Here is a 26615-nt window from a genome sequence, read left to right on the forward strand (position 1 = left end):
GACAAAGAATCCTCTTGTCTGCCAATACAGAAGCTGTATTTGAGGTAAAGGCCATGCATGGATCGGTTTTACAACCCTCCTCCTCTGCACCATCAGGAAAGAAAGCCTAGTTTGCTTCCTCAAGGCCAGACGGAGCTTCTTGGAGAGCCAGTGTCCTGTTTTCTTCCAACATGGAAGGCCATTACTACAGAATAATGGGCTCTTTGAATCATAAAAAGGGCTACACCATTCCCTTCCTTCAGAATCTGCCCCATATCCCCCCTCCTCTCCACCACCTGAACATTTGTCCATTCTTCAGTAAGAGTTGGCAGCTCTCCTTCTCAAACGAGTGATAATTAGTGCCAGAGAACCTAAAGGGCCTGGGTTGTTACACACGGTACTTCCTGGTGCCCAAGAAGGTTGATGGTCCGCATCCAATTCTGGATCTCGTGAACCTGAACTTCTCTTTCAAAAAGGAAAGGTTCAAGATGCTGACCCTAGCTCAAGTTCTACTGACGTTGGAGCTTGGAGACTGGAGGGTGGCACTCGACCTGGAGGATACATACTTGCACATCCTGATTCTGCAGTCGCATTGGATGTACTTGTGATTTGTGGTGGTTGTACGATCTACCAGTTTTCTGTTCTGCCCTTTGTGTTGAGATCAGCCCATCGAGCCTTCACAAAAGTGATGGCAGTGATTTCAGCCCATCTCAGACAGTCTGGCATCTCCATCTTCCCACGACTGTCTCCTCAAAGCGAGCTGTCCGAACATGGTGTCACTCCACCTGCAGTCGACAGAATCGCAGCTTTTTGATCGAGCCCAAATCTCACCTGTCGACCTCCTAGTGACTTCAGTTCATAAGGTCAGTACTGCACACTACTCTTCGGTGCACCTTTTCTCTGACTCAGAGTATCAGAGACATCCAGGAGATGGTCCATCCTTCCAGCGAGGTGCGAGAATTCCAGTCCTGAGAGTCCTGCATTTTCTAGGTCTGCTGGCTTCCAGCGTCTTCCCAGTTGGTACATGAGGACCCTGCAGTGGTGCCTCTCCACACAGTGGCTCCGGTACAGGGGACCCCTGTCAGACTCCATTGTGCTCTCTCATATTTATGCAGCGGAAGAAGAGCAGGTGCTTCACATCAACCTGCTAGTACTGCAGGCATTTTGGCTGGCGCTCAAGGCCTTCCTTGCCTCCATCTTAAGTTGGTTCATCCAGATCTGGACGGGCACCATGACTGTGATGTGGTAGGTCAACAAGAATTGGGAGTTAGGGTCTCACCTCTTTTGCCTGGAAGCGATGATACTGTAGTCTTGAGCTTACCGCCACGTAATCTGGCTCACCACCTATCACCTAATGAGTGGCGTCTTCTGGCAGAGATAGTCCCAGTGGGGCACTCCTCAGGTGGACTTGTGTGCCGTCTCGGAAAATGCTCGGTGCCAGCAGTTCTGTGCCTTTGAGTATCCGTTGAGGTGACCATTGGGGATGTGCTTTGTGATACTTTTAGCTGCATTATGCATTTCCCCCACACCCTTGATTCATCAAGGTCTCAGGAAGAGTCGCCAAAACGTGGTCTATGATATTCCCATTGCCCCAGACTGGCTTAAAAGGTTGTGGTATGCGGACCGTCTATGCTTCTTCACATGTCCCCCACTTCGACTTCCACTCAGGCAGGACCTTCTCTCCTAGTTGGTGGAATGGTTCTGCATCCTAATCTCCAAGATCTCCACCTGCATGCTTCGAGGTTGAGCAAGAAAAACTGAGCTTCTTTCAGCTGCCACCGGAGGTAGTAGACATAATCTTGTCTGCTTGTTGCCTCTCCACTAGTCTGCTTATTCTGGCAGATGGGTAACCTTCTTGCATAGTGTGGGGACAGTGGTGTGGATCCCTTGCAGGCCAAACTCTCAAGTACTGCAATTTGCACTTTTCCTTGCTCAGAGAGGATGAGCTGTTGTCACTGTAAAGGGTTATTTAGCCCCCTTGTCTGCTTTTTTCTGTCTGCCGGCTCAGCCAACCCTGTTCAAATGCCCTGTTTGCATGCATTTTCTTAAGGGTCTGATTAACCTTTTTACTCCAACTCCCTTTGTGGTTCTTTTATAGGATCCGTGTGAGACCATTCAAATTTGTACCCTTCGTATGTTGACCTTCAAAACCGTTTTTGATTGCCGACCCTTCTGTTAGAAGGGTCAGTGGGTTGCGGTCCATTATCGCCCTCTACTACCTTCTTTCCAGATTAGTTGTTGCTGTGAACTAGGACTGCATTACTTCCTAAGGTGATCACCTCAATCCATCCTGCCTAATCCATTACTCTTCTGGTGTTTTACCCTGGACCTCATTTTACGAAAGAGGAGGAGCGGGTGTATCGGTTGTATCTCCCATGTATCTTTGGTGGGAGGTTAATTACTACCCGAACGCACCAAGGATCTCCGGTCAGATGACCAGCTCTTGTTGGCTACTATGGTGGCAAAAAGGAAAGGCAGTATAGAAGAGGACTCTGACTCAATGGATCATCTTCTGCATCAAGATCTATTATGCCTTAGCCAAGAAAGAGCGTCCTGCAGGTATGAGAACCCATTCCACCAGGCTAAGTTTATAACTTCTGCTGTTGCTCGGGGAGTCCCGATTGCAGAAATCTGTAAGGCGGCAACGTGAGCTTCCTTGGACACCTTTGTAAAACACTACTATCTGAATTCAGAGTTTTGCTGAGACGGACACAGCCATATCCGTCTTGCAGGATTTACTAGTGTAACCATCCATCAATCTTCCTCCTGGGCGGTGTATTGCTGTGAAACCTGGTCTACAGGTGAGGAATCTTCAGAAGTATCCATCAGAAGAAAGAGTTACCTGCTGTAATGATCTTTCGGGTGGATACTCCATCTATTTGCAGATTCCTGACTTACCCATCGTCTCCCCTTTTGATAGATGTGTTATAATGAAAGTTAATAAGATGCCATCTTGTATTTTTCTGAAACTGCAAATTCTTCAATGATGTCAGTCTGCCCTCTTGTCTCGGAGACTAGGAAGAAATGGAGACTAACTGATTTCGATGCTCCGGGTTGGGAGCTTTAAGGATTCAGTGACCTTGTCTGATGTTACTTCCGGCACCGACTGAGTTCAGCGCACTCTACTGGCAACATTGTTCCTTTGAAGTTTTCCAGGATCGGTCTGACACCTGGGAATAGTTCTACAGGTGAGGAGTCTAAAGGTAGAGTATCCACCAGAAAGATTGTTACAGCAGGTAAGAACTTTTTCTTATTGTTCATTCAGTGATTTGCTCTGATGGTCTAAAAAGGATGCAACCTCTAATAGCTCCCCTTTTGGTGGTTCAGTCTTGCAGGTGTTTCCAGGAGCGTGACCTTGGTAGTGGCTTATGTCATGATCATCACAGATTTTGGCTGGGAAGATGCTTTGTCTGCAGTGCGAGCCGCAAGATCTTGTGCCAACCCAAACACAGGCTTCCAGAAGCAGTTACAAGATTTTGAGAAAGACAGTCTTAATCAGGTAACTCATAAAAACACCCAAACTTGTTTAAGTAATGGTTACGCCACATTTTGACTCCCCTGCATGAAATGATGGCAGTGATTTATTAGAGAATAATTCTACTTTCCTTACTTTTGTTATCCGTTTTCCTTATAACATCACAAGAGGACTCCATTTAGTGGTCGCCCTTTTGGGAGATTTGATGTCAGCATCAGTATTCTTGTCCAGTTAAAGATAACATTCTTATAAAGATCTAGGTATTTTCCTCAGCTGTAATGATTCCCTGTCTGATAGTCTACTTCAGTGTTCTTGGGACAAAATGCAATTGCAGAAGAGATGATTTAAGAATTACTGATAGAGTTTGCCCAAGGGTATAGAGGTGCTATAATAGATCTCTAAATAACATTTTACAGCTACTGCAGAGACTCATTTTTCTGAACCTATAATGCTATTGTTACAGTGATAGGCACACCTCAAGACAGTTCTAAATGAGCAGATGATTCATTTTTGCGATTAAGTACCCTTGGTACATTACATTACCAATAATAAAGCTTTTACCATTAGTCAGCCGCATACATGATTTCACTAAACCTTATATAAGACTAACCATTTATGAACATATAGCCTGTTACTAAGATTGGTTACATACCCTAAACTTCAATGAAATATCAAACTCCTGCTAATCAAATCTATTAAAATAAATCGTTTAGATTGAAGCAACTCAAGAGAAAGGAAATGTATGTAAAGTATAGCAGTTACATTTTGTCTCTAATCTCATTAGCACACAAGACGGCATTTCTGCAGGGTGGCGACTGGACAACTTATTTTCTGAAGGGATAGGTCAAAGGTAACTAAATAGTCCAATAGGATCATAGCACAGTGTGTAGCTGGGCCATTTTAATGATGGCAAAGTAAAACTACATTTTCATTGTATGTTTAGGAATCCCCAACACACATCCCCACTTTGGATTCATCAATTACTAGATCCAGAGTAAGAATTATAGAATTGTTAGGAAATATCTATTAAGTTGTTAAGGGTAGTTAGGCACATTCTGATTGTTCACTATATAGACTCTGCCACCAAATACATACCGAGATGTATTCTGTAACTTACTTTTTACTTTCTTGGCCCTTATGGGATGACTGCTCAAGATCAAATAATAATTTATCTAAGTGAGAGGCCAAGCATCAGATTTAAATGTATTTTCTTTCTATTTAACCCATGCAACTCAGACTATCATATGCGTGTAATGAAGTTCCATACTTAAACAAGTAAATGCCAGAAAGATTAGTGGGAGTAGTCTATAAATTATATCTATTGAAGATGAAGGACTTTTTCTAAAATACTGTACCCACATTCAGGACTCGTGTAGGTAGCCTTGTGTCTTTCTACATATTTGTTAAAAGATAATTGCACTGCGTTCTGAATTGATGCTCACTAAAGTTAGAATAATTCCTCACTGCATGCATGGATCCCCTGAACACTTAATTGTAATGTATTTGGCCTTACACGTAATAACACAAGGTGCAAGTGTCTAGATGATGAGCAATCTTAGAAGCCTATCTTATGGAGGATTTTTCCTTAGTGTAGTCTGCCAGACTGAAAAGGGAATCCGTTTCATGACTGCATTGCTGTGAAAAATGTTGAAAACCTGTCTAACATATAGGAAGAGTGCAGTCTGGTAGGCTCACAATTAAAGCTGTGAAAAGTAGTCCTGTCTCTTTACGATTCTAGGAGCTTCCCCACTTATGGTGCATTGTACTGGCAGTTGCCTCTGAACCAGAACACAGAGGCTTCACACCTGTTTTTTGCCCTGAAATTTCAGTCTAAATGTCCTCTTTGTTTTACTTCCACTTGACGTATTTCATTGTACTTTGTAGGGAAGTCATTTCTTTTCTGATTCTTAAAGGATTTTTCTCTAAGAAATATCTTTGCTTTTTGTTAAGTTTTTGCTCCTATGGAAGGAAGCCGGCATTACCCCACAAACGTCTGATGATGTCATCTAACACGTTGCATATCTCTTATTGCTATTTGCTTACTGCTACATCTTTATTTACCTATCTACAAGTAACCGGGCAGCAGTTTAATGTTCACATATTCGAGCTGGACCAGCACTGAGGGAGGGAATGTATGATTACTCGGCTCCCCGAGCAGAAGAGTTGATGGGGAGTTGGCATGTTGATTTATGGTTAGAGTGTCTACTTGCCAATGGGTGGAGATGTTGCCTCTGAGTGATCTGCAAGTCTACGTGCCCTCCTACTCACATATTCTAGGGGCCAGTCTTGGTTGCTCTTTTGGTATTGTTAAATCGCCATGTTGGTTTTCAGTTTTAAGTTCAGCTTAATTAGGTTCTGCTGTATGTACTCTCTGCAGACTCTAGCCGCTATCTCTAAACATGACTACATCTACGTTTCTGGCCCCTGGCAGTTAACTTTTTTGCACAGACATAACATGGCAATGTAACGTATTATCACCTGGAACGTTTGGCTTATCCTTCCTGCTTTATGAAGTATACTCGTACCTCAAATGACATAACCTACAAATAGCTCTACTGCAAGAATCACACTTAACACATCTAGAAGCACCTAAGTTACAACGCAGATGGAGGGGACATGTATGTAGTGTTGGTTTGGTTCCCCCTGGGCACTCCTCTCTTGATAGAGGAGGCAGTGACAGACGCAGAGAGTAGATACATCTTTCTTAAGTGAAGACTTGATGGTCGTCACCTTTTAATAGGTAACATATATGCGCCCATTACAGACCAAGGACCTTTCTGGCGATCATTATCGCAGACACTCTTTAAATGGTGTGACCTGACATGGTTGATAGATGGAGATTTTAATAGTGTACTGGACACAGGTTTAGATTGTTCCTTCCCACCGCTGAGATGTACGGCAGCATCTGCCAATGCATTGACATTAAGGGAATGGACACAACAGTGGGGGATGGTGAACATATGGAGGCACCGCAACACCACGACACTCGTTCTATTCTACCCCGCATGCTCTACATGTTGGTCTAGGCAGGATTTTGAGCATGCACAATGTATTACCCTCTATAATGCTTGCTGATTTTCTAGGTTGTAACCATTCAGACTATAATCCGCAATACATTGCAATTGCCTGCAACGCGCGACCCTGACCGGTCCCCAGTTGGTGTATGCAGCCTACCATGCTGGAAGATTCACCCTTCTACGAATCACTTCTCACTGCCACCATGGAATATTTTAAACATAACATGGGAACTGCAGCGTACACCTTGGTGCAATGGGATGCATTAAAGGTGACACTGAGAGGTCACTGCCTGTGTCTGGGTTGTGGGATGCAAAGGCAGGTGAGAAGTGAATTAATGGAGGCTGAATGAGCACTGTTGACGCTTGAGACTCACTCTGCCTCGGAATTAATGACAGCGAGGGCAACACACAATGCACTTGCCGAGAGGCTGAGATGCCTGAACTACGCAGCCCACTCAGCCAGGACACACGTGGCGGCCGATCGCTCCGGAACAACCGAGACGTCCTATTACTGCATTGCGGTTCACCAGCCCTGTAATGCGATACATGCTACATGAAATACGTGAGGCAATAGTTTTCCATTTTACGACGCTGTATCAATCAACCTTAGAGGCGTCCGACTTGGAAATAAGCAGTTTCCTAGAGGACCTCTCCTTTCCTCTGCTGATCCCAGATCAACCCTTGGAATTAGACACTCCCATTACAACTGCTGAGGTTCAGGATGCGGGACGAGCTCTTGCCTCTGGGAAGGTGCCGGGCCTAGATGTCTTTCCATCTGAAATTTATAAAGCATACGCAGACCTTTTAGCCCTGCAGCTGCATCAGGTGTATGATGAGGCGCTGCCATCCTCCCTTCTTCCTATGTGAGGCCACACTGGTCACCCTGCCAAAGCTCGACAGAGACCCCACCCAACTTGGGTCTTACAACCCACTGGTGTTGCTAAACATGGATTATAAGATTCTGGCTGGGATATTGGCAGTGTTACTGGCTCCGCGGGTGCCCCATTTAATACATAGCGATAAGAATATGTTTATTCCGTAGCATACAACCTCTCTCAATCTGCAGCGACTTTTCTGTGTCATGCGAGTCTCTCTGTCTGGACCAATCAGTGGAAGCTCTAGCACTTGACATTCAGCGCATCCATAGGGACCCTTTTAGGCGTAACCTCGAAAGGTCAAAACCGCGTAAAATATTAGTGAATTTTCACACCTATTCACTTAAAGAACATATCCTCAACCTGGCTTTGAAACAAAAATCTTTGGTGGGGAAAGGTTACACCTTTCAAATAGGATCAGATCTCTCAAGGGTCACTTTGGAAAAGCAGTGGGAGTTCGGGAGGCGTCTAGATGCCTTTAGGGGTTTAGGTGCTACAGCACAGCTGAGGTTCCCAGCCGCCCTTAAAGTTATGCATAATAATAAGATGTTTAATCTGAGATCAGTACAAGCAGCTGATGAATTGTTGTTACAGATTGGCAATAAGGGCGCCTCGAGATAAGAAATTGAAATAAATAAAAGAATATGATGACACATAGTTTCAGGAAGAAAGGGAAATTATCAAAAACAAAAAAAAACACATATTTAAAAGGAAAGTGCAGAAGAAAAGATGAGGTGAAGAAAGGGGAAGATAAGGGGGAAAAAAAAGAAAGAGGTATGGAAGTTATAATTTTTTTTTTTGTATGTTTAGATGCAAAATAAGATTAAATGCTGCCCCCAGTATTATCTTACCCGTTTTTCTTGGCCTTCAACTTTGTAGGAGATTAGGTTGGATCCTTGATATACTCCCTTAAGTATATTTGTCACCAAGCTATATACTCAGAGTTATGGGCAGAGCAGTTTCTGGCGGGAGCACGGGGAGGGGTGCTATCTACTGGGCTTTTCCGGTTAGATATAGCAAGGGTTTTCCAAGGGATGGGTGGGGGGTGGAGGGGGAGCACGGGGGAAGGAGGAGGAGGGGAGGGTGGTTGGTTGAAAAATAAAAAAGTCCTCATTTTCCATCTGTATAATGTTGGATTTCCTAATTTAGTAATCTGGTTTGTGATAGGATTCTCTCAGGTAGTGTATGAATTGATAATATTCCTAGTGCAGGGGCTTCTAGTTCGTGTCTGGGACATAATATATGGGGTGTTTTAAGGTTATCTCCTGGAATGTAAACGGCCTGCGCACCAAACCAAGAGCAAAAAAAAATCCTGCAGTATTTGCGGGATTCAGATGCTCAGGTCATAATGCTTCAGGAGACCCATTTGACGCACACTGAATCCCTCGCATTAGTAAAGGAGAATAGGTGGATCGACTTTGCAGTATCCTCATCACAAAATATGGACATCAGAGGGGTGTCTATTATTTTTAAAAAACAACTTAAAGCTAGGTTAATCACTCAGATGGTGGACCCAGGTGGCAGATGGGCCATCACTACAGTTATCTCGCCTTTGTTGGGTACTATGGGCCTAATATTGATGACCCCTCCTCTTTAGAGTCCATAGTGGCACATCTTCTGGTTTTCCCTGAGCCAATTATTTGGGCGGGGGATTTTAATATAGTTTTGGACCCTTATTTAGACAAATCACCAAGCAGTCGTCCTCTTGTCCTTTCTAAATCTAGGACTTCACTACTTATTTCAATGAAGCAATACGGATACTTGGACATATGGAGAGTAAGGTCAGGACAGCAACAAGGTATTTCTTTTAGGAATTATAAACACCATCATCAGTCCAGAATAGGTAAAGATATAAGGTATCTCCCTCTTCATCTGTCCGATCACTCTACAATATTAATGGAGCTTGAGGGGTCCCCTACTATTTCTCCCAGGGGATGGTCGTTTGCTCGATCGCTCCTCTCACATCCTGATGATGTTTCTTTTCTTAGGGGTGAAACTCAAAGTTTTATGAATATAAACATTGGCTCTGCAGCACTGGGTGTGGTATGGGACTCTTTTAAAGCTTTTTTGAGGGGGCTTGTAACAGGCAAAGTATCTTTCCGTCTAAAGCAATATAAGGAGGAAGTTGTGTCTATTGAGGCAGACATTGCTAGGGTACAATCAGATATTGATACTAACATCGCTTCTAGTGATGCAGTCTTGAAACCACTCCAAGACAAGTTGCTTTTCCTTAAAGCGCAGCTGGGTTCTGTTTTGGGCAAAAGAGTTCAGCAGAGATGGGAGGCCAGCAAGTTAGCCCACTTTCAGTATGGGGAAGGAGCTGGGAAGCTGTTGGCTTGGAAGGCGAAAACAGATCAGGCCCGCAATAATATTGTGTCAATAACAGCGAGTAATAATATAATCTCTTCGGATGAAGGCATAAGATCGGCCTTTAGAGAGTTTTTTCAGGAGATATACCATGAAGAAAAAAACATCTCTCCAGAAATAGTTAAAGATTGATTGAGTAGAATTTCCCTCCCGGCTCTTTCTGTTGAGCAGAGTATTCTCCTGGACAGCGAGATCTCTGAGGAAGAGGTTAGGTCAGCTATCCGAAATAGCAAGAAAGGGAAAGCGGCCGGGCCTGATGGGCTTCCAGCAGAAATCTTTAAGTTATTAGAACATGAAATAATACCATCTCTTACTATATTATTTAACCAAATTTTGCGGGATGGCCAGCTTCCCCCTGAATCTTGGAATAGCGCTTCCATTACCCTGATTCTGAAACCTGGTAAGCCAGCCTCCTCCTGTGGGTCTTATAGACCAATTTCGATCTTAAACGTAGATTACAAGATCTTTCCTACTGTTTTGGCAAGGAGGCTGGCTGCAGTTGCTCCTAATGTGTTACACCAAGATCAGAAAGGGTTTGTAAAGGGGCGCCAGCTTTTTGAACTAACATATGATTTAATTGGCGCTATAGACATAGCTATAGCTGAGTCTCTCCCTCTGGTTGCCATAACGTTGGATGCCACCAAGGCCTTCGACAGGGTAAACTGGGTCTACCTGTCGGAGGCCTTGGCTAAGTTCAACGTTGGGGGTGGATTTCGTGGAGCCATCAACCTTTTATATCAGAACCATACTGCTCGGGTACTGGTTAACGGATTATTATCGGACCCCTTTAATATTTCCTGGGGGACGAGACAGGGCTGTCCACTCTCCCCTCTCCTGTTCGAGCCCCCGCTCAGTGCTTGAGGGATAATAAGAACATTAAGTCCTTTTCTTATAGGGGTTGGGAGAGGAAGGTCGCCCTTTATGCGGACGATGTACTCATCTTTTCGTCAGAGGCACAAACCGCAATCCCAGCAGTATTGGAGGTAGCACAACAATTTGGGTAAGTATCTGGGTACGAAGTGAATGCATCAAAAACTGAGGTATTGATTTGGAACGCTGACCAATGCGAAATCGGTATACAGCCAGGAACATCTATGCGTTATCTGGGGGTAAATATAACGAAGAATATAAACCAGTTAGTAGGTTCCAACTTCTCAGCAGTAGCAAAGGTATGTCGCCAGTTAATGCGATCCTGGGCCCAGCTACCGTTATCCCTGTTAGGCAGAATAAACTTCGTCAAAATGACCATTTTACTCAAAATTTCTTTTTTATTTAATACCATTCCTCTTTATTTTGATCCATCCTTAATAGCTAAATTGCAGGCAGACATCACCTCCTTTGTTTGGAATAAGCACCTTCCAAGGATTGCCTGGAAAAAACTTAGGAGGGGTAGGGAGAAGGGTGAGCTGGCTGCTCCTGATCTACAGGTATATGCTTGGGCGTTCCAGCTCTCCCATGCCCGAATGCTTCTAAAGATGCCTGCAGATTGTGGAGTTGGTTCTTTATTCTCAGCTTTACTTAATGGGAAAGGTTTTAGCCAGTCAGGTTTTTTGTTTAAATTTGGCAACCAACATTTTTTTAAGAAGATCAAAATGAAGATTCTGCAGGGCTTTGCAGAGACGTGGGCAAAATTAATGGTTACTATAAAAATCAGTTACTATGGTAGTATGGCGCCCCTTTGGGGTCTCCAGATAGTCCTTTGTGGCTATGTGATAGCTTAGTTGTTCCACTTAAAGAAGCCGGGTTGGTGGTTTGGGGGATTTATTTATGGATGGTAATCTCCTTCCTTGGGAGTGCCTGAGAGGAAGGATTGGGCCAAATTTTTCGAAGTCCAAGTATATGCAGATGGTGGGTTGGACTCAGTCATTTCTTGCACGGCCGTGCTTGGCAAACAGGTTTCCTATTGGAGGTTACAGCCCTCTGATATCCCAACTGGCAGATACTCCGCCGGCTAAAAAGGAAGTTTCCCTATGGTATTAGTCTATCTTGAAGGAAGTGGATGGTGATTTTTTACTACCAAACCAGCTTTGGGGATCTACCATGGTGGGACGAGATGTGGATGACCTATGGAATACTTTGTGCAAAGTTTTATGGGACATTGTTAAACCTGCTTGGTTGCGTAGAAACCATTTATTCACGCTCCATAGGGCATATTATTCCACTCTTAGGCTTACGAAAATCTCACAAGGGAATCCTGTAGTCTGTGCTAAGTGTGGTCTGTCCGCAGACGATACACAACTCATCTTTTCCTTTTCCAAGAACAGTGGGGCTGACCAAACTAAGTTCCAGGAAGATATCCTGGCTATATCGAACTGGCTGGCACAGAACTATCTCCAGCTAAATTCCTCCAAGACGGAGATACTCATTGTAGGTAAAGATACCGAGAAATGGGATGCACATTGGTGGCCTTCCACTCTGGGACCATCTCCTGTCCCCAAAGAGGCTGTAAAAAACCTGGGTGTGATGTTGGACAACTCACTCTCCATGGAAACTCATGCTAAGAGAGTGGCAGGCACCTGTTATGGTCGCCTGCGTTCTCTTAAACCTATCCTTGGATTCTTTGAGCCTTGCATCCGCCAGACTATAATTCAGGCCTTAGTCTTATCCCATCTAGACTACTGCAATGTCCTGATGCTAGGCTCTAACTTGACGGTGATAAACAGACTTCAGAGAGCTCAGAATGCCGCGGCGCGCATCCTCTTCGCTCTGCCAAAAAGATGCCATACCTCCCCTATTCTCCATCGGTTACATTGGCTTCCCGTTAAACAACGTATCCAGTTCAAAAGCCTCTGCCTAATGCATAAAATCCTGTATAATACCGCCCCTCAAACCTTGCTGGGACTCTGCTCCTTCTATGTCCCCTCGCGCGCCCTTCGTTCAGCCGACCTGTCACTGGCACGCACGACTAAGATCCGTAGGTGCCGAGCGGGTGGTCGCTCTTTTAGGCATCTGGCGCCGAAGCTTTGGAATTCGATCCCCCTTGGGGCTCGGACCACTTCCAACCACTTGCTGTTCCGCAAACAGATTAAAACGTGGCTGTTCTCTTCCATCTAGCTCCATCCTCTTCCATCTAGCTCCATTTTCTCTGTTGTGTTGCTCTGCTTCCAGGTATGTCCGCAGCGCTGGGACGCCCCATTGCTGGGGTAGCCATGCGCTATATAAGCAGAATTAACATAACATAACATAACATGTTTTTCGAATGTCCCTGCCTTGCTTCTTTTTGGGATGCTATAAGTCACATACTCTCTGCATCATTAGGGAAGCATATAAACCTGGATCTCCCACTTGTCATCTTTGGGGTTTCTGCTGATGTTCAGGGACAAGCAAAGAGTTTACTGTTTTATTCCATCCTACTTGCCCGTAGGGAGATTTGTATTAGATGGAAGGACCCTGCTCCCCCTTCATTTATGGATTGGCAGGTGTCTGTCTTGCAAGTTTCTAGATTAGACCTTGCAAGATCTGGCAGTCAGGTTAAAAGAACATTTTGGCATCAGCTGTCTTGGGGCCACTGAGTTAACCAGGGTTTTTTTTTTCCTCGGTCCTATGATTGTACACCAATGGTTTTATCCAACCCACAAAGCCTGTTCCATCTGGAGGTCTGGGTCTCAACGGTTGCATTTCCACCTGGTCTTGGCTGAGCTTGTGGTTTTTACTCGTTTCTTGGTTTCTATGTGTGGTTCTCTAAGGGTACGACCCTTCTGAGGGTATATGGTTCCTGGTTGTTCCTTATAACCATGCCCTGCCAGGTTTAGAACCTGTGACAGAAGCTTACTACCAACTGCGGCTACACTTGAATCCATGGTGGTAAATGAGGACAAAAAAAAAAGACACTGGGAATCAAGTCCTTACTGGCCTGGTCCCACTCCTTATTTAATTGGGCAAGAGCAGAGGGTGTGTCTCTTTGCAGAGAGGACACCTTTGGTGTATGCAAATTTCCTATTTCGTCTAGTATAGATGCGATCCTAACGGCTCTTCGAACATCATTGCACCCGAAGCGGAAAAAGATAATTCGTCAAACCATAAACCAGTACCTGAATAGAAATCGATGACCAGAACATATTTTCAATATATGTAATGCTCATGAATGACTGTGCTGAGATGTATAAGCAGAAGGGAAGGGGAACAAACTGTTCTGCAGTGCAATAATGGCACTTAACTACTGATGCAAAGATAATGCTTTGAGTGCAAGCGAACCTATTTTGTTTACTCCCTTGTTCCTACCTTTAATTCTTCCTTATGTTTGATCAGAGTTGGAACTACTTTGTTTTGCTCCCACCTGATTGATTCGGTCTTCTGGAAGTGTGGAACTCATATATATGTTTGATGTTTCTGACATAGTCTGAGGCAAATAACAAGGTAACTCCTTTTTCTGTTCTTCTAAGAATACGAGATTGTTGAAGTGTAGCATAAGACCAATACGGGTTGAATAAGACCACACACTTGTAAGCCATGGCAGAGCAAATGCTGTGTGAAGGACTGAGCTGCATTATTGTTTCTAATGCTTTTTATTTCAGAATTCTAGATGGATACCCCTGTATTACCACATTACTTATTTACATGTTGTAACAATATAATGTAAAACTCACAATAAACAGATCAAACAAAAAGAATGATATCCTCGCTGACAACATCAATGCACATAACTACAACAAGTTTCCTATAGATACATTCTGTCCGCTTAAAAGCGACTCTGCTTTCATTAAGACTCGCCTCTCACAAACTCCTGTTGATGCCGCCCAAATCAACACGAGCTTCTCTACTTCATCAGTGTCTCCAACGCCAAAAAGAGGGGTTATGCTCAAATCCGAATAGTAATATTAACAGAAGAAGGGCTGCCTCTAATCAGTAAGGCTGAGCCTAGTATAATAAACAACATTGCTTAAGATCAAAATGAGCTGATTGGCCCTGAAGAGAATCCCAATATCCATAGGGATTTGAAACACGTAGGCCGATGGGTCTGCTTGCATTTGCCCTCTTGTCAATTTGTCTTGTATTTGTATTGGTAATAATACACTTTCATTCTGATGTATATATTCAAATTCTGTGATTTAATTGAATTAGACACAGTGTATTTCTTTGAGTAATTTGGATTGCTTTTGATTTTGTGGCAGACCAAGTACTCCACCGATTGGTTTATTCATCCTCCAGTTTGTGTGGGGTACCTAGTTCGAATGAATGAATGCGAGTTGTTTGAATGTGATATGTCTGAAGAGTAATGAGTGATGGGATGTATGAGTTTTTATTCCACTTTTGTGTCCTTATTTCCATTGTTGAAATAGAATATTATTTGAATTTAAGCCCTAACCTAAAAAATGATGTACAAGCTAAATACTTTTGAATAAACGGCTATTAAATAGCATACACATGTACTGAACTGTGGTCTGTACATAGGTTACCATTTATTGCTAGAAATCTAGTATCAGTACTGGCATCCTTTTCTGCAAATCAGAATAGAGCACTTCAAGTCCAACATTTTTTCTACGCCCTGGTTTTCACCAGATTCAGCTCTACTTCTGCTCATCCTGTAGGGCCCATTATTCCTTTTGATGTTTTACGTTCTTCAAGGATGCTGTCTGGTCCCACATCGATGTCACTTGGAAGGAAGCTTGAATTGCTTGCACCTCCACATCTTTCCTTCATTGTTAGCCAAGGGAGACATTAATCTCTTGCCTCAGTTCCTTTTTTTCTGCCTGGCTTTCCTTTTGCCTCCTTTGAACTTCCAGGGTTGCTAAGGGAAGCAGGATGGAATGGGAAAAGTCAACTTTATACAAGGGCCAGGGGGAAAGGGTGTTCACTTGTGTCACCCGTCTCCATTGATACTGACTCCCTGTTGTATGGTGAACACCTCAACTCTGCCTCACCTTGAAACCCTGTCTATAACCATACTTCTCCAGCATACTGAAATATTGCACAACTTTAACATGAATGTGTAGATACCTTCATTGCAAATGTTCTTATTTCAAGCATTCACAAATGCGACATGCTTAAGATAAAATAACAATGCATTCAATCAAAATAACAGAAGAGAAGTCTCCTTGTGAAAGGTTGGGATGCAAAACTCTATGTAAGCTGTGAGCAGTCTGCGTGGACTCATGTTACTTGTGTTTGTGTCTCTCATGTGTTTGTTTTGCATGGTGTGTTTAAGTCGTGGGTAGGCTGTGTGTAGTCGCATACTTCATACTGTGTTTTTGTTTTGTGGCTGTAGTAGATATCTACATTTTCTTTTTGAAAAAAGGGAGGTGTGTTATGTTCTGTCTTGAATGTTGTTTATTTAGTGTCTGCTGTCGGGAAATCCTGGCATGCAGTGTATTCCACCATTAAGTTGGAAGAGCTCAAAGGCTAGGGCGAAGCGGTCATCGACATGCTTCTGGTGTGGTGCTATTACAAGTAGCTCATTTCAATAAAGCTACTTAAACCTACAACTGTATCCCACCAAACCCCTCTCCCCCCATCTGAGTACTATTGTCAAAGTCCCCAAAATGCCACCTGGTGTCTCTGGTTAAGACACACATATAATGCCTTTAGCCTCATCTGCGCACTGCATGGATCCCCTTAAAGTGCTAGGTTAACATTTCACATTCAAATGACCTAACACAATTTTTTTGCCTGGCTTCTGAACATCTCGAATGAAAACACATTTCTTTCCTCATAACTGCCTCCACATCTGCAGCAGAACATTTTGGCTCTTATGGAGGTGTCCAAGGTAAGTTTGTATCTTATATAAATATATAATGTGGTTTTTCAATCACAACACACACATACAGCTATTACGTCTATTCACATTCAGCCTGACACAAGCAACATTTCCCCCAAAACATAGGACAACTTTGCCACCCTCAAAATTGATATTCATTTTAAGAAATGAGGCACCCCATTACAATACCAGTATGTAAATTGTCTGAGGAGATCATCATTTGTGGCACCATATGGGTCGCCATGACCTCAATGCATCCCTAAGCAGTTATCGCTGAATAAGAAATCATACTTTTTTCTATAGGAAATTCACAATGGCTCACAAATGTTTTGAACACACCACATGCCCCTACACGCTCCATAAGGATTTGCACAGAGGCAAGCAATGTTTCCACCTGTATCCACCAGCCACCCTCAAGCCAATGCATTCCTATTGAGTTCTAGACAAATAAGTAATCATCTTTTTCTCATCAAGATCAACTTGGCTCACCAGTTTCATATTGATTCTAATGAAGAGAGCACCCCTCGCCCCGGCCTGTATATAAATTGCCTGAGCCAAGCAAACGTTGTAATAATAGGAGGCGCCAAACGGTTGCCCTCATGTCATTGCATTCCTATAGAGGTACAATCCAAATAAGTAATGGTAGTTCTTGTTGCAAGGATTCTGCGGAGTCAGAAAACTATGCCTGGTGTCATGGAACCTTAGTGGGCAGGGACCGAGTCATCCTACCAACTGAGTATCCATGAGCTTGGGGGCTGACTCACTATAATGTCTCACTGGCCCGTATAATCCCTCAGAGAGGAAAAAGTGATTAGACACGCCAGAACAAAACACTCCTGACCCTCACAGGACTCGTGGTTACAGGACACACCCTTTTGCTCTCACTCTCGTACCAGTCCACAATAAGATTAGACCGAGACACAAGAAAAGTTTTACAAGTTTATGTTAGCTAACGTGCTCTAGTATGCAGTATACATGCCACAACAAGTATAAAAATGCCTACCACAAATACAGCTATAATAGCAAGTAGTCTGTAAATCATAAAAGGTGCCATCATTATATAAGACAGTAAGACCTAACCCCCCCTCCCTGGGTTATATATTAGAAGATATAATGGTGTTTAGCAGCAGACCCGTACCTCAGTCTATAGAGTGAAGATCTACATCACAGGTGCTGTCATGCTCCCTTCTCTGTGTTGCCCACCCGTGTATACCTATATGACCACAGTACATGTTCCCAAACAAGAGCTGCATTGGCGTGTTTTGTCTAGGTACTAAGGCCTGACCATAACAGAATAACAAGGGCCATTGTTGTTCGACCTTGTCTGCAGTGTTCAGACTAAATCACAAGAAAGAACAGAAAACAAAAACAGCAGGTTACTGTGTGAAAGTTGAAGTGTAGCAAAAAGCTAAATATATCTGTATAGTAGCATGTGCAAAGCAGAGGACAGGCTGGCTCAGGCTCTTGCTAACTTAGGAAAAGCTACTATGACCTCCTGAACCACGTGACACCCTCCCTTTGGTCAGGAAAGTAGCACGCAATGGCTACGGAAATCAGAGGTAAGCAGAGCCAAAGTGTCATAGGTGAGCGTACGAGACAGAAGATGGTGTAATGGATTTTGTTGAGATTCTTTGGTACACAAAAATATGTCCAATTACAGCGTGTCATCAGGGCCCAGTATGCATGTGGCCAAGTGGAAAGCCATCAGCTCCAGTAAGGCATCAGAACCTTTGAAAAGGGCAGCCATCCAATTGAGCAAGGGAAATGAACAGACGTGATCCTCGTATCCAGATGTCGCCAGAACCATCCATGGAGTGTCGATATTAACTTCAATGAAACTGAGATCTCCGAGACGGTGTGCACCTGCGTAGGATGCCTTGTTGGCCACTGGTCTCAACAACTGTACACTAGCCAAATACCCAACTAACAGTCCTGGTTATGGGACATCAACTGACTCATCAACAGTTCATAATCCAGGGCAGTGTGTGAAGGTGTAGCCGGGCAGATATCCAGAGCCCACTGTAAGGGGCACTGGATGCAGGAAAACACAGATTGCACAGGTGAAATAGGCATAGTGGAAAGTCAGACAGATATCGACATCCAGTGCTTCTAGTGTCATTAATCCAAAAAGCTAACACATCCACTCACGGTACAGCTGCAGCTGTTCCTGTCCGCACAGAACCACAGATCGAGCAGCCATTGTGGAACAGTAGGAAGAGGGCAGTGATGCCACAAATCAAGAAGAGCAGTAGTGGGAAACCACTGAACACGCTGGAAAAAATAGAATGTATAAAGCAGGAATTAGTCCAAAAATCGTCTGCAAAGAGGACACGAGGCCAGAGTCCACGAGTTGGAAAAAGTATGCTAGGCCTGTCGTATTAGACGCATTAAATATTTGATGTATCAGTTCACTGAAATGAAGGGGAAGATTTCTGTTTAACAACAATTGTATTTCACTGGACGTTCTCGCCACCTGCAATTCGCAGGTATCGCGGGGGGACGTGAGAGCTACTTTTTGTTTAAACAATTCCGCTTTGAGTCTGCTTAGCTTATTGAAGTCTGTTTTCAGGGTTGGAATGTAAAGCTACAGCAAACTATCAACACTCCCATGCGGAGGGGGAAACAGTACGCTGTTGGAACAAGTAACCTGCTGGGAAACAGTCACTACATACGGGATTCCCGTCCGCAGACCGCAGCAGTCCTGATTATTAAGGACAAGATAAGCGCCATTAGAAAGCAATGTGAGAGTGGGTTTAATAGTGGGAACAGAAGTTCCTTTCAGAAAACAAACCAAATTAGGGGCAGAAACATTATAAGCTCTGTGTAATTTTACTTGTTGACATACAAGGAAATGACCGGCAGTGGAGAGACACTCTTCCCCGTTCAACAAACCTCTCCTTCTGCTCATTAACAGCGATAAGTAAATAGAAAAGACTATAATGTATGTATGTAACTACTACCAAGGGGTTCATATCTACCTACGGGAAAGTGTTTCATACACGCAGAGAACTGAAAGATGGAGATGGATAATGAAATGACCCCATATGTTAACCATACAGCAGAATCAGTTTCTGCTACCGTAACTGGAAGTTGTTCAAGTTTTTCTATATGTAACATGGAGTATGTAGCGTCTTTCTTGGCCATTAATAATTGTTTATGTGTTAAATTGAACGGTAGGAACAGTGCACTTGCATTCAAATAATCCCAGGGAACTTTCCCATTTTTGAGTGTTTGTAGAGTCCACCCACACTGAATAACTGATCTAAGTTAGTGTTTTCAGTGATATAATGTAGACACTTCATTTTGTACAATATCAATACCAGATGATATAATATTGCCTAAAGTATAAATAGGAGATGACAGTGTTATAATACTGTTATCGACTACGGCGAGGACTTTGTCCAAATTGCTCTCATCTATTTGTGGTAGACGTACAACAGCTTCTAGTTGTGACAATTTACAAAACTCATTATACGCAGCAGAAACAAAATGCTTAGTACTTGGGGATTTTGGACCCAAGAGGAAATCAGCAAGATTTATGTCACAGGACAAAATAGAAAGATGTTGTTTTACAGAAGACAGTGTGTAATGTTCTAACCATTGTTGACATAATTTTCCCCCAGAATAAGTGGCGACAGTATTGGAATGGGAAGTCAGAGGGTAGCGTGGATCAGGTCTATGTAGTGAAAGCCCTGAAGTAGTATTCATAAAGCGTGAATGACAAACATTTGTGTCCAACAGCCACAGAGCCCACCCTGCTGGGTTCACAGTAGAGGAATTAAGTGTACTATTTCTTATCATGCAATTAAGTTGATCTTCTGTATAATTTGTATAAGTTTGCCAACCATTATAAAGGGCCAATGATGGAATAGTGGGAGAATTTAATTCTAGCCAATCCCAAACAAGTCGTTTTTGGACGGTGGCATTAAGAAAAAGGATTTGGGTCAGTATAAGACATGCACGGAACAAGGACTCAGTGCCCTGCACTTGCTAAGGCTTAGTGCTCCATGCCGATTTTAAATCAATGGTATCCTTCCAATAATTATATCCCTTCAGTGCTACATTTTCAATGAAAGAACAGGAATAGATTAATTTACTTTGGGTCAACATATATTTTTGGGAAGACACAGGCATGAATTTAAAGAATTAAGAAACTAGGTCTGAAAAGTTATGAATGGTAAAATACATATATTTTCATTTTTGCGTATTCAAACTACCCTGTGATGGAGTAGGGCAATGCTCCCATTGAGTACAATTATTAAAGGGGCGCTGTCCATTATTTCTATGTAGAAAATGATGTCCATAGTGTTGGTAACAAAATAGCTCCGCTTGGTTAGCAGAATACAAATATAAATCTTCAGTATCAAATACAGTGTTATATTGTAATTCAGAAAACTCTGAATGCACAGCATTGACATCCCAGTCATCTGACTGTAACCCAGGTATATTCACATCACCCATAGAAACTTGGAATACATATGATATCTGTAGGGTCTCCGTAGGACCATATACATCGAATGGTAGTTCATCCCATATAATTCCATCAGAAACTGGGACCACTGAAATATTAATAAGGAACAGGTCTCTTTTTATTGTATGCTAGGAAGAATGCGGGGCAACACTCCGTCGATCGATTCCACGTTGTTGCACTCAGGAAGGTACTGGCCATTAATCAAAAGGAAGAGCATAACCCCAAATCCAATCCATGTGAACAGGAACACCAGGGAAAACACGATCCAGACATATGTTGAAGGGGGATCAGATAAATGGGTTTCAACCAAGAGATGAGAACACAAATCCTTGCCTGTGTAGAGGAGAGGGCTGTAGACAAAGAGGAACTGTTCGAAGAGAAATTATCGATCTATATTGTATCCAGTAGAACTCCGCTGAAACAGCGGAGGCTTGGAGTTCAAATCTAGAACAGAGGGGGGTAGGTCCGCAGTGCTCTCAGCAGGTGGATCAGAATACACAATTTCGTTTATAGGACTTCAGTATGGTAAAACTGACAACTGGTCCACTGAAGACTCAACTCCCACCCACCCAGAGATCTTCAATGAAGATTATGAAGTGCACGCTGAACTCCATAAAGGTAAGTCAACCAGCCACAGCCTATACCTAATACCCTTGCTGTTAAAGACTGCTTTAAGTCACAGTTCATCCGCTCCTCTAAAGAATTGCCCTCAAGACTATATGGAAACAAGAAATGCCCCTGCACTCCCATAGGCTTCAGCGAATCATGGTATGCCTTAGAGGCAAAAGCTGCACCTTGGTCTGAATGGAAAGTGTCACAGGCTTAAGTCCAGACAAACAAATATACAGCAGAAAACCCCTTTAAAAATATCCACATCAGAACTGTCACACAAAAATAATAACACCTTTCTATAACATTATTCTATTTTCAAAAATATTCATCTATTTCAATCAGTTAATATCCAATAACTTTTCAATAAATACATATACATTAAATTTCATATGACTCCAACCTTCATCTGATACAGAGGAGTCCCAAGCATAGACAAAGCAGTCTGCTTAATACAGGTACATGTTTCAACAACAAAAAATAATATACATACACATCACATCCACAAGAAACAATTACAACAAAATAGCAAAAAAATACAATTATCAAAAACAAAACAATTTAACAAAGATAATACATAGCAGTTATAAACATCATAGACAATATAAACAACACAACTGTGCCGACGCGCGTTTCGGAATTCCATGTCCCATCCTTCCTCAGGGCGCGGATGGTGTATTCAGTATTTCAAAAAGCCTGATACATTCATTTAAGTTGACAAGGAATTTGACAATTCTTGTTGAGGCTTCGTCAATAATATTTGTTACGTCAAAGTTGTTAGAAGATACAGACTATCATGGAAATAAAGCCGATCCTTCAAGCTATCTTCCTAAGATTCAGTGCTATACCGTATCATCAAAAAAATAGGACTCTAAATATCTTTGTCAGTTGATTTAAAACACAGGAGACAACAAGTGTTCACACAATCAGGTACTCCAGTCACGAAAATGAGGAGAACCATAAACTATATTAGAAAATATCCATATATGTCCGTAGTAGGAAGTGATATCAGTTTAATAACACAGTGTAGGTGGACAAACCCGTCTCCAGCTATAGTTCTATTATATGACTTCCGATGTCCCAATTTAACCCGATCCAGTCCAGACCGTCTATTACATGTAGCTCTGCAGTACCTCCTCTACCCCAGTTAGGTTGAAGAGATGTGGTCAGGGAAAGAATCCCTCTAAAGTCAAAGTCCCGCCATACGTCTCGCACTCTGGAAATACCGGAAGTACCAATCAAAGACATGCAAGTCTTTTATAACAGTACGAGCCTCAGCAGAGTTCTGTAAAAAACACAGTTGGACAGAATGTAGAACAATGTCATACATTCACCCCAGTACAAGGATCTGGGCCTAAATCCATCGTTTTTTTGCACTCCACACCACCCTGGGTTAGACACTGGCTATATGCAAATCATCTCTGACCCTGTGCCCCATGGGAACAGTCCAGTCCAGTCCGAAATACCAAGCCATGTCTTTCCCAGACCGGAATCAAGCATCCAAGGACCGGTTTCTGGCTATCAGCCTTCATTCAGCCTGGATAGCTTGACTCCATTGGTGTGGAGAGCCTGGGACTCACGTGGGGGTGAAAATTGCAAAAAACACAGTTGATGGACAGAATGTAGAACAGAGTTCTGTGGCCAAACCCAGAGAAACCTAGTGCACAAATCTACTACAACCAAAATATATTTGAATGCATTGTCAGATGTTAAAGGACTGCAGTGGTCAAGATAAATACGCTCAAATTGATGATTAGAAATGAAAAGATAAGTTTCAGGTGGACGCGAGGCAGTAGAACTCTTGATTTGTTGACAAATTTCATAACAAAGTACATACTTGTGACATGTAACATAGTTCACCAAGTATATTTAACTCTGTATAGATTAAGTAACATTTACCCATAGTGGTCTGATGCTTGCCCTAGATGTGGTAAGGCAGTAGCCCGCTTCGTACATATGATTTTGGTGTACCGGAGCTTGGACACCTACTGGAAGGGAGTACTGGAAAAAATGCACAAGGGTCCGGGATGGGCCATCCCTAAGACAATATACTTGCTCCTACTGGACCTAGTATCCAGGTCAAAATAAAAAAAACAATGCAGAAAATGTGTACTCCTGGGGTTGCTTCTTGCAAAAAGAAGAGGTGCAATTTCATGGCTAAGCTCGACCTCACCGCTGCTGTTTAATTGGTTGAAAGATCTCAATGAATGGGCCACGGCTGAAAAAACCTGTAAGAAAAAATGAGAAGGGGTGAAAAACTCATAAGATGATGCTCATGCGTAGTCTGCGAAGATTGCAGACCTGAGAGACCCATGTGGTGAGGATGTGGAAGGGGGCGGCAATACACAACAAACCTTGGGCGCCGAAGAAATGGGGGTAGGAGTGGCTTAACAACTTGCATGCTCATGACTGCCCCGGCCGTCATGCATCACGGTGGGCGTGTGTGGAGGATGGTTGGGGGCCGTCCAAATCCCGCCCACTATTTAAATTGCCCTCGCAGTACGAAAATTCACGCCGCATGCAGAGGTTCAGATAGATGTAATGTAGTGCATTCTGTAGAAGATTATAGAGCTTAGGAGAAGAGAATGGACTCAAGACACAAAGGGGATGGGTGGGGGAGACAGGAGTTACGTCCTGGTTTGAAATGCATAGCAGATATTATAATTGTGTTATAATGTGAATTGGATCCAGATAAGACTGGAAAATACTGTTTGTATATATAATATGTGAAACACCATGTTGGACTAATATCTAAAATGCCAATAAAGAGTGTTAAAAAAAAGCACATATATACAAGTTTGCTGATACAACCCATGCCACCAATATCGTTTTTGTAAAAGAGAAACTGTAGCCGACACTCCTGCATGAGCAGAAGCCAATCCTTCATGGGCGGCCAAAGTGAGATAGTCTGCTGTCAATGTTGAGGATCAAGCGATCATCAACAGTAAGAATAGTCACAAATGACACTTTTTTAGAATTCATGTGATCAGTATTTTGCGATAAGGCCAAGCCAGCTAAAATGTCACCTGCAATTCTAGTCTTAGACTTAGTAACTACCGCTACTTTAATTGTGGCTACTGAGGAACCGTGAACACTGCCTGGATGGGGGATCATACTGCGGCAGTGCGTGGAACACAAGATGAAGGGGGTGGACCTGTCCAGGAGTGACGCTGCAAGGAAGGGATATCCCCAAGGGGCAGTTAAAGTCGCTTGTGCCCATCCAGTTATCAGGAAGCAAGGCAGGCTGAACTGTGCCAGAGGCAGACCACACCAGCTGGGCTGCTGAGCGATTCCAGCAGAGTTTGAGGCTTCTCCTGATCTTGGGGCCTATACCGGGGCCAGCACAGACTGGAGACGTTCCAGAGTGCCAGCCTATTAGTGTCTCTCCCGAGACCTAGGAGATGAGTCGGGCAGGCCCCTCGATAAGGGGTCGTGCACTGATCAGAGCTGGCCAGATTTTCTCCGGGCATGTGGTGCACCCTGTGCTGCAGAAAGTCTGGAGAGTCCTATGGCTGCAGTGTCGCTGGAGGCTCCCTGAGGGTGTAGAGCACTGGCACTCTCCACGCAGTGAGGTGGAGGCTCAGGAATAGGGCATACGGAGCCCTGCAGACCTTTGTTTCCTGAGTACTGAGGCCCAAACAAAACTGAATGTGGCAGCCCACTAAGGAGAGACTGCAAACCGGCAGCCTCCACCTGTGAGGCAGGTGGAAAGGAGACCTAGCGCACAGGACAAGAGCGAGGAGTACAAGGGGACATCTGCTTCCTCTCTCTCTCCATCCGTATCTCCCTGACTGCTGTGTCTTGAAATTAGTAGAGGTGGTGGCTTTGAAGCAACTGGGGAAGACCACAACTACTGTCCGACCTGAGGCATGCAACAATTTGTTGTAATAGTCAAAGCTGGGAAATCTGGCAACCCATATGTATCATACAGCCTTATCTCCCTGTAGAACATGGAGGTCAAGATTTTGGCAAAAATCCTGGCACTCGACTTGGTGAAAACCATCCCCACCCTGCTTTATAACAACCAGATGGGCTTGATGCCCACCACACTACACAGCTTACTTCCTGCCGCCTCCATTGTTGGCTTGATCACTACGGGAACACATGAGAATCCTTGGCCCTTATGGCCCTGTATGAGGAGCAGACGTTCAACTCCATAAACTGGCTGTACCTCTCCCAGGTCCTGAGGTAATTCGGATTTGACCCGGTGTCACAGGGTCTCTCACCTCTTCCAGAACAGCAACACCAAGGATGTGGAGAAAGACACATTCCCCACTCATGCCGTACCCTTTCTTCTCATACAGCTGCCTCGTCCCTTTACGACTCCTATTATCCAAGAGAAAGGTTACAGGGTCCCCTTTAACAAAGACAACTTACTGGAATTATGTCCCGCCCAGAGAGATTACGCTGTTCCGGTGTTTCCACCAATCACGGCCGAGAAGGAAGAAGACAGGGAGTTTAAATGCTGGTACTTGGGGAAGACGCAGCACGATTGTTACCTCTGCGTCAGCCCTCAAGGAGACGCCAACAGTTCCGGTACAGGACGACGACCTTGTTGTAGCCTCCTGGTCCAGACCTCAAAGGACCAACTATGCTTCGTGCGACGCCGGGACCCACAGAGCAGACTCCACTCCAGAGGAAACGAGAACGTCACCTGAAGTAGCCGGGAGAGCAGAAGAGACGCAGCAAAGTCCCTGCGCAAAATCCAGCCACGTTCAGGGAGGAGCGTGACTCACACAGGTACGGAATCGTCTAAGGGGCTTTGGAGGGAGGTGTGTGTCTAACGCCCATTAAGAGCAACTCCTAGAAAAGGGAGGGCGGGATACCAGCATGGCCCCTGACAAAACTCCCTGACACTGGTGAAGGCTTCATTAAGGTGCAAGTACTCCACTACTACCCGTCCCATCTTCTCATAAGATCCCAAAAAGGTCACTCATTCTGGTCTTTTACCTGAGGCACTTCTGAAGAGAGAAGAAGAGAAGGTGGAGACACCGCAACGCCGGTCAAGAGGAAGGAAACCAGAGAACCACTATCTTGTGTATATACACTCCTTGAAAACCACTATGAAATAAAATAGTGAAGAAAAGAAAGTAACCTACATTCTTCATTATTTCGCAAATTTTCCTAG

The 26615-nt window shown here is 43.7% G+C and overlaps 1 protein-coding gene across 1 annotated transcript in view; it reads left to right on the top strand.

The window, feature by feature from the left end:
• Window positions 1-26615, top strand: part of DUSP22 (dual specificity phosphatase 22) — a 388641-nt gene that overhangs the window by 283953 nt on the left and 78073 nt on the right. The window contains exon 6 of the mRNA XM_086965050.1: window positions 3307-3478. Coding sequence (XP_086821176.1) covers window positions 3307-3478 — 172 coding nt within the window. The remainder of the gene's footprint in view (window positions 1-3306; window positions 3479-26615) is intronic.

The sequence above is a fragment of the Lissotriton vulgaris genome, chromosome 4_1 (assembly GCF_964263255.1).
Source record: "Lissotriton vulgaris chromosome 4_1, aLisVul1.2, whole genome shotgun sequence".
Lineage (NCBI taxonomy): Eukaryota > Metazoa > Chordata > Amphibia > Caudata > Salamandridae > Lissotriton > Lissotriton vulgaris.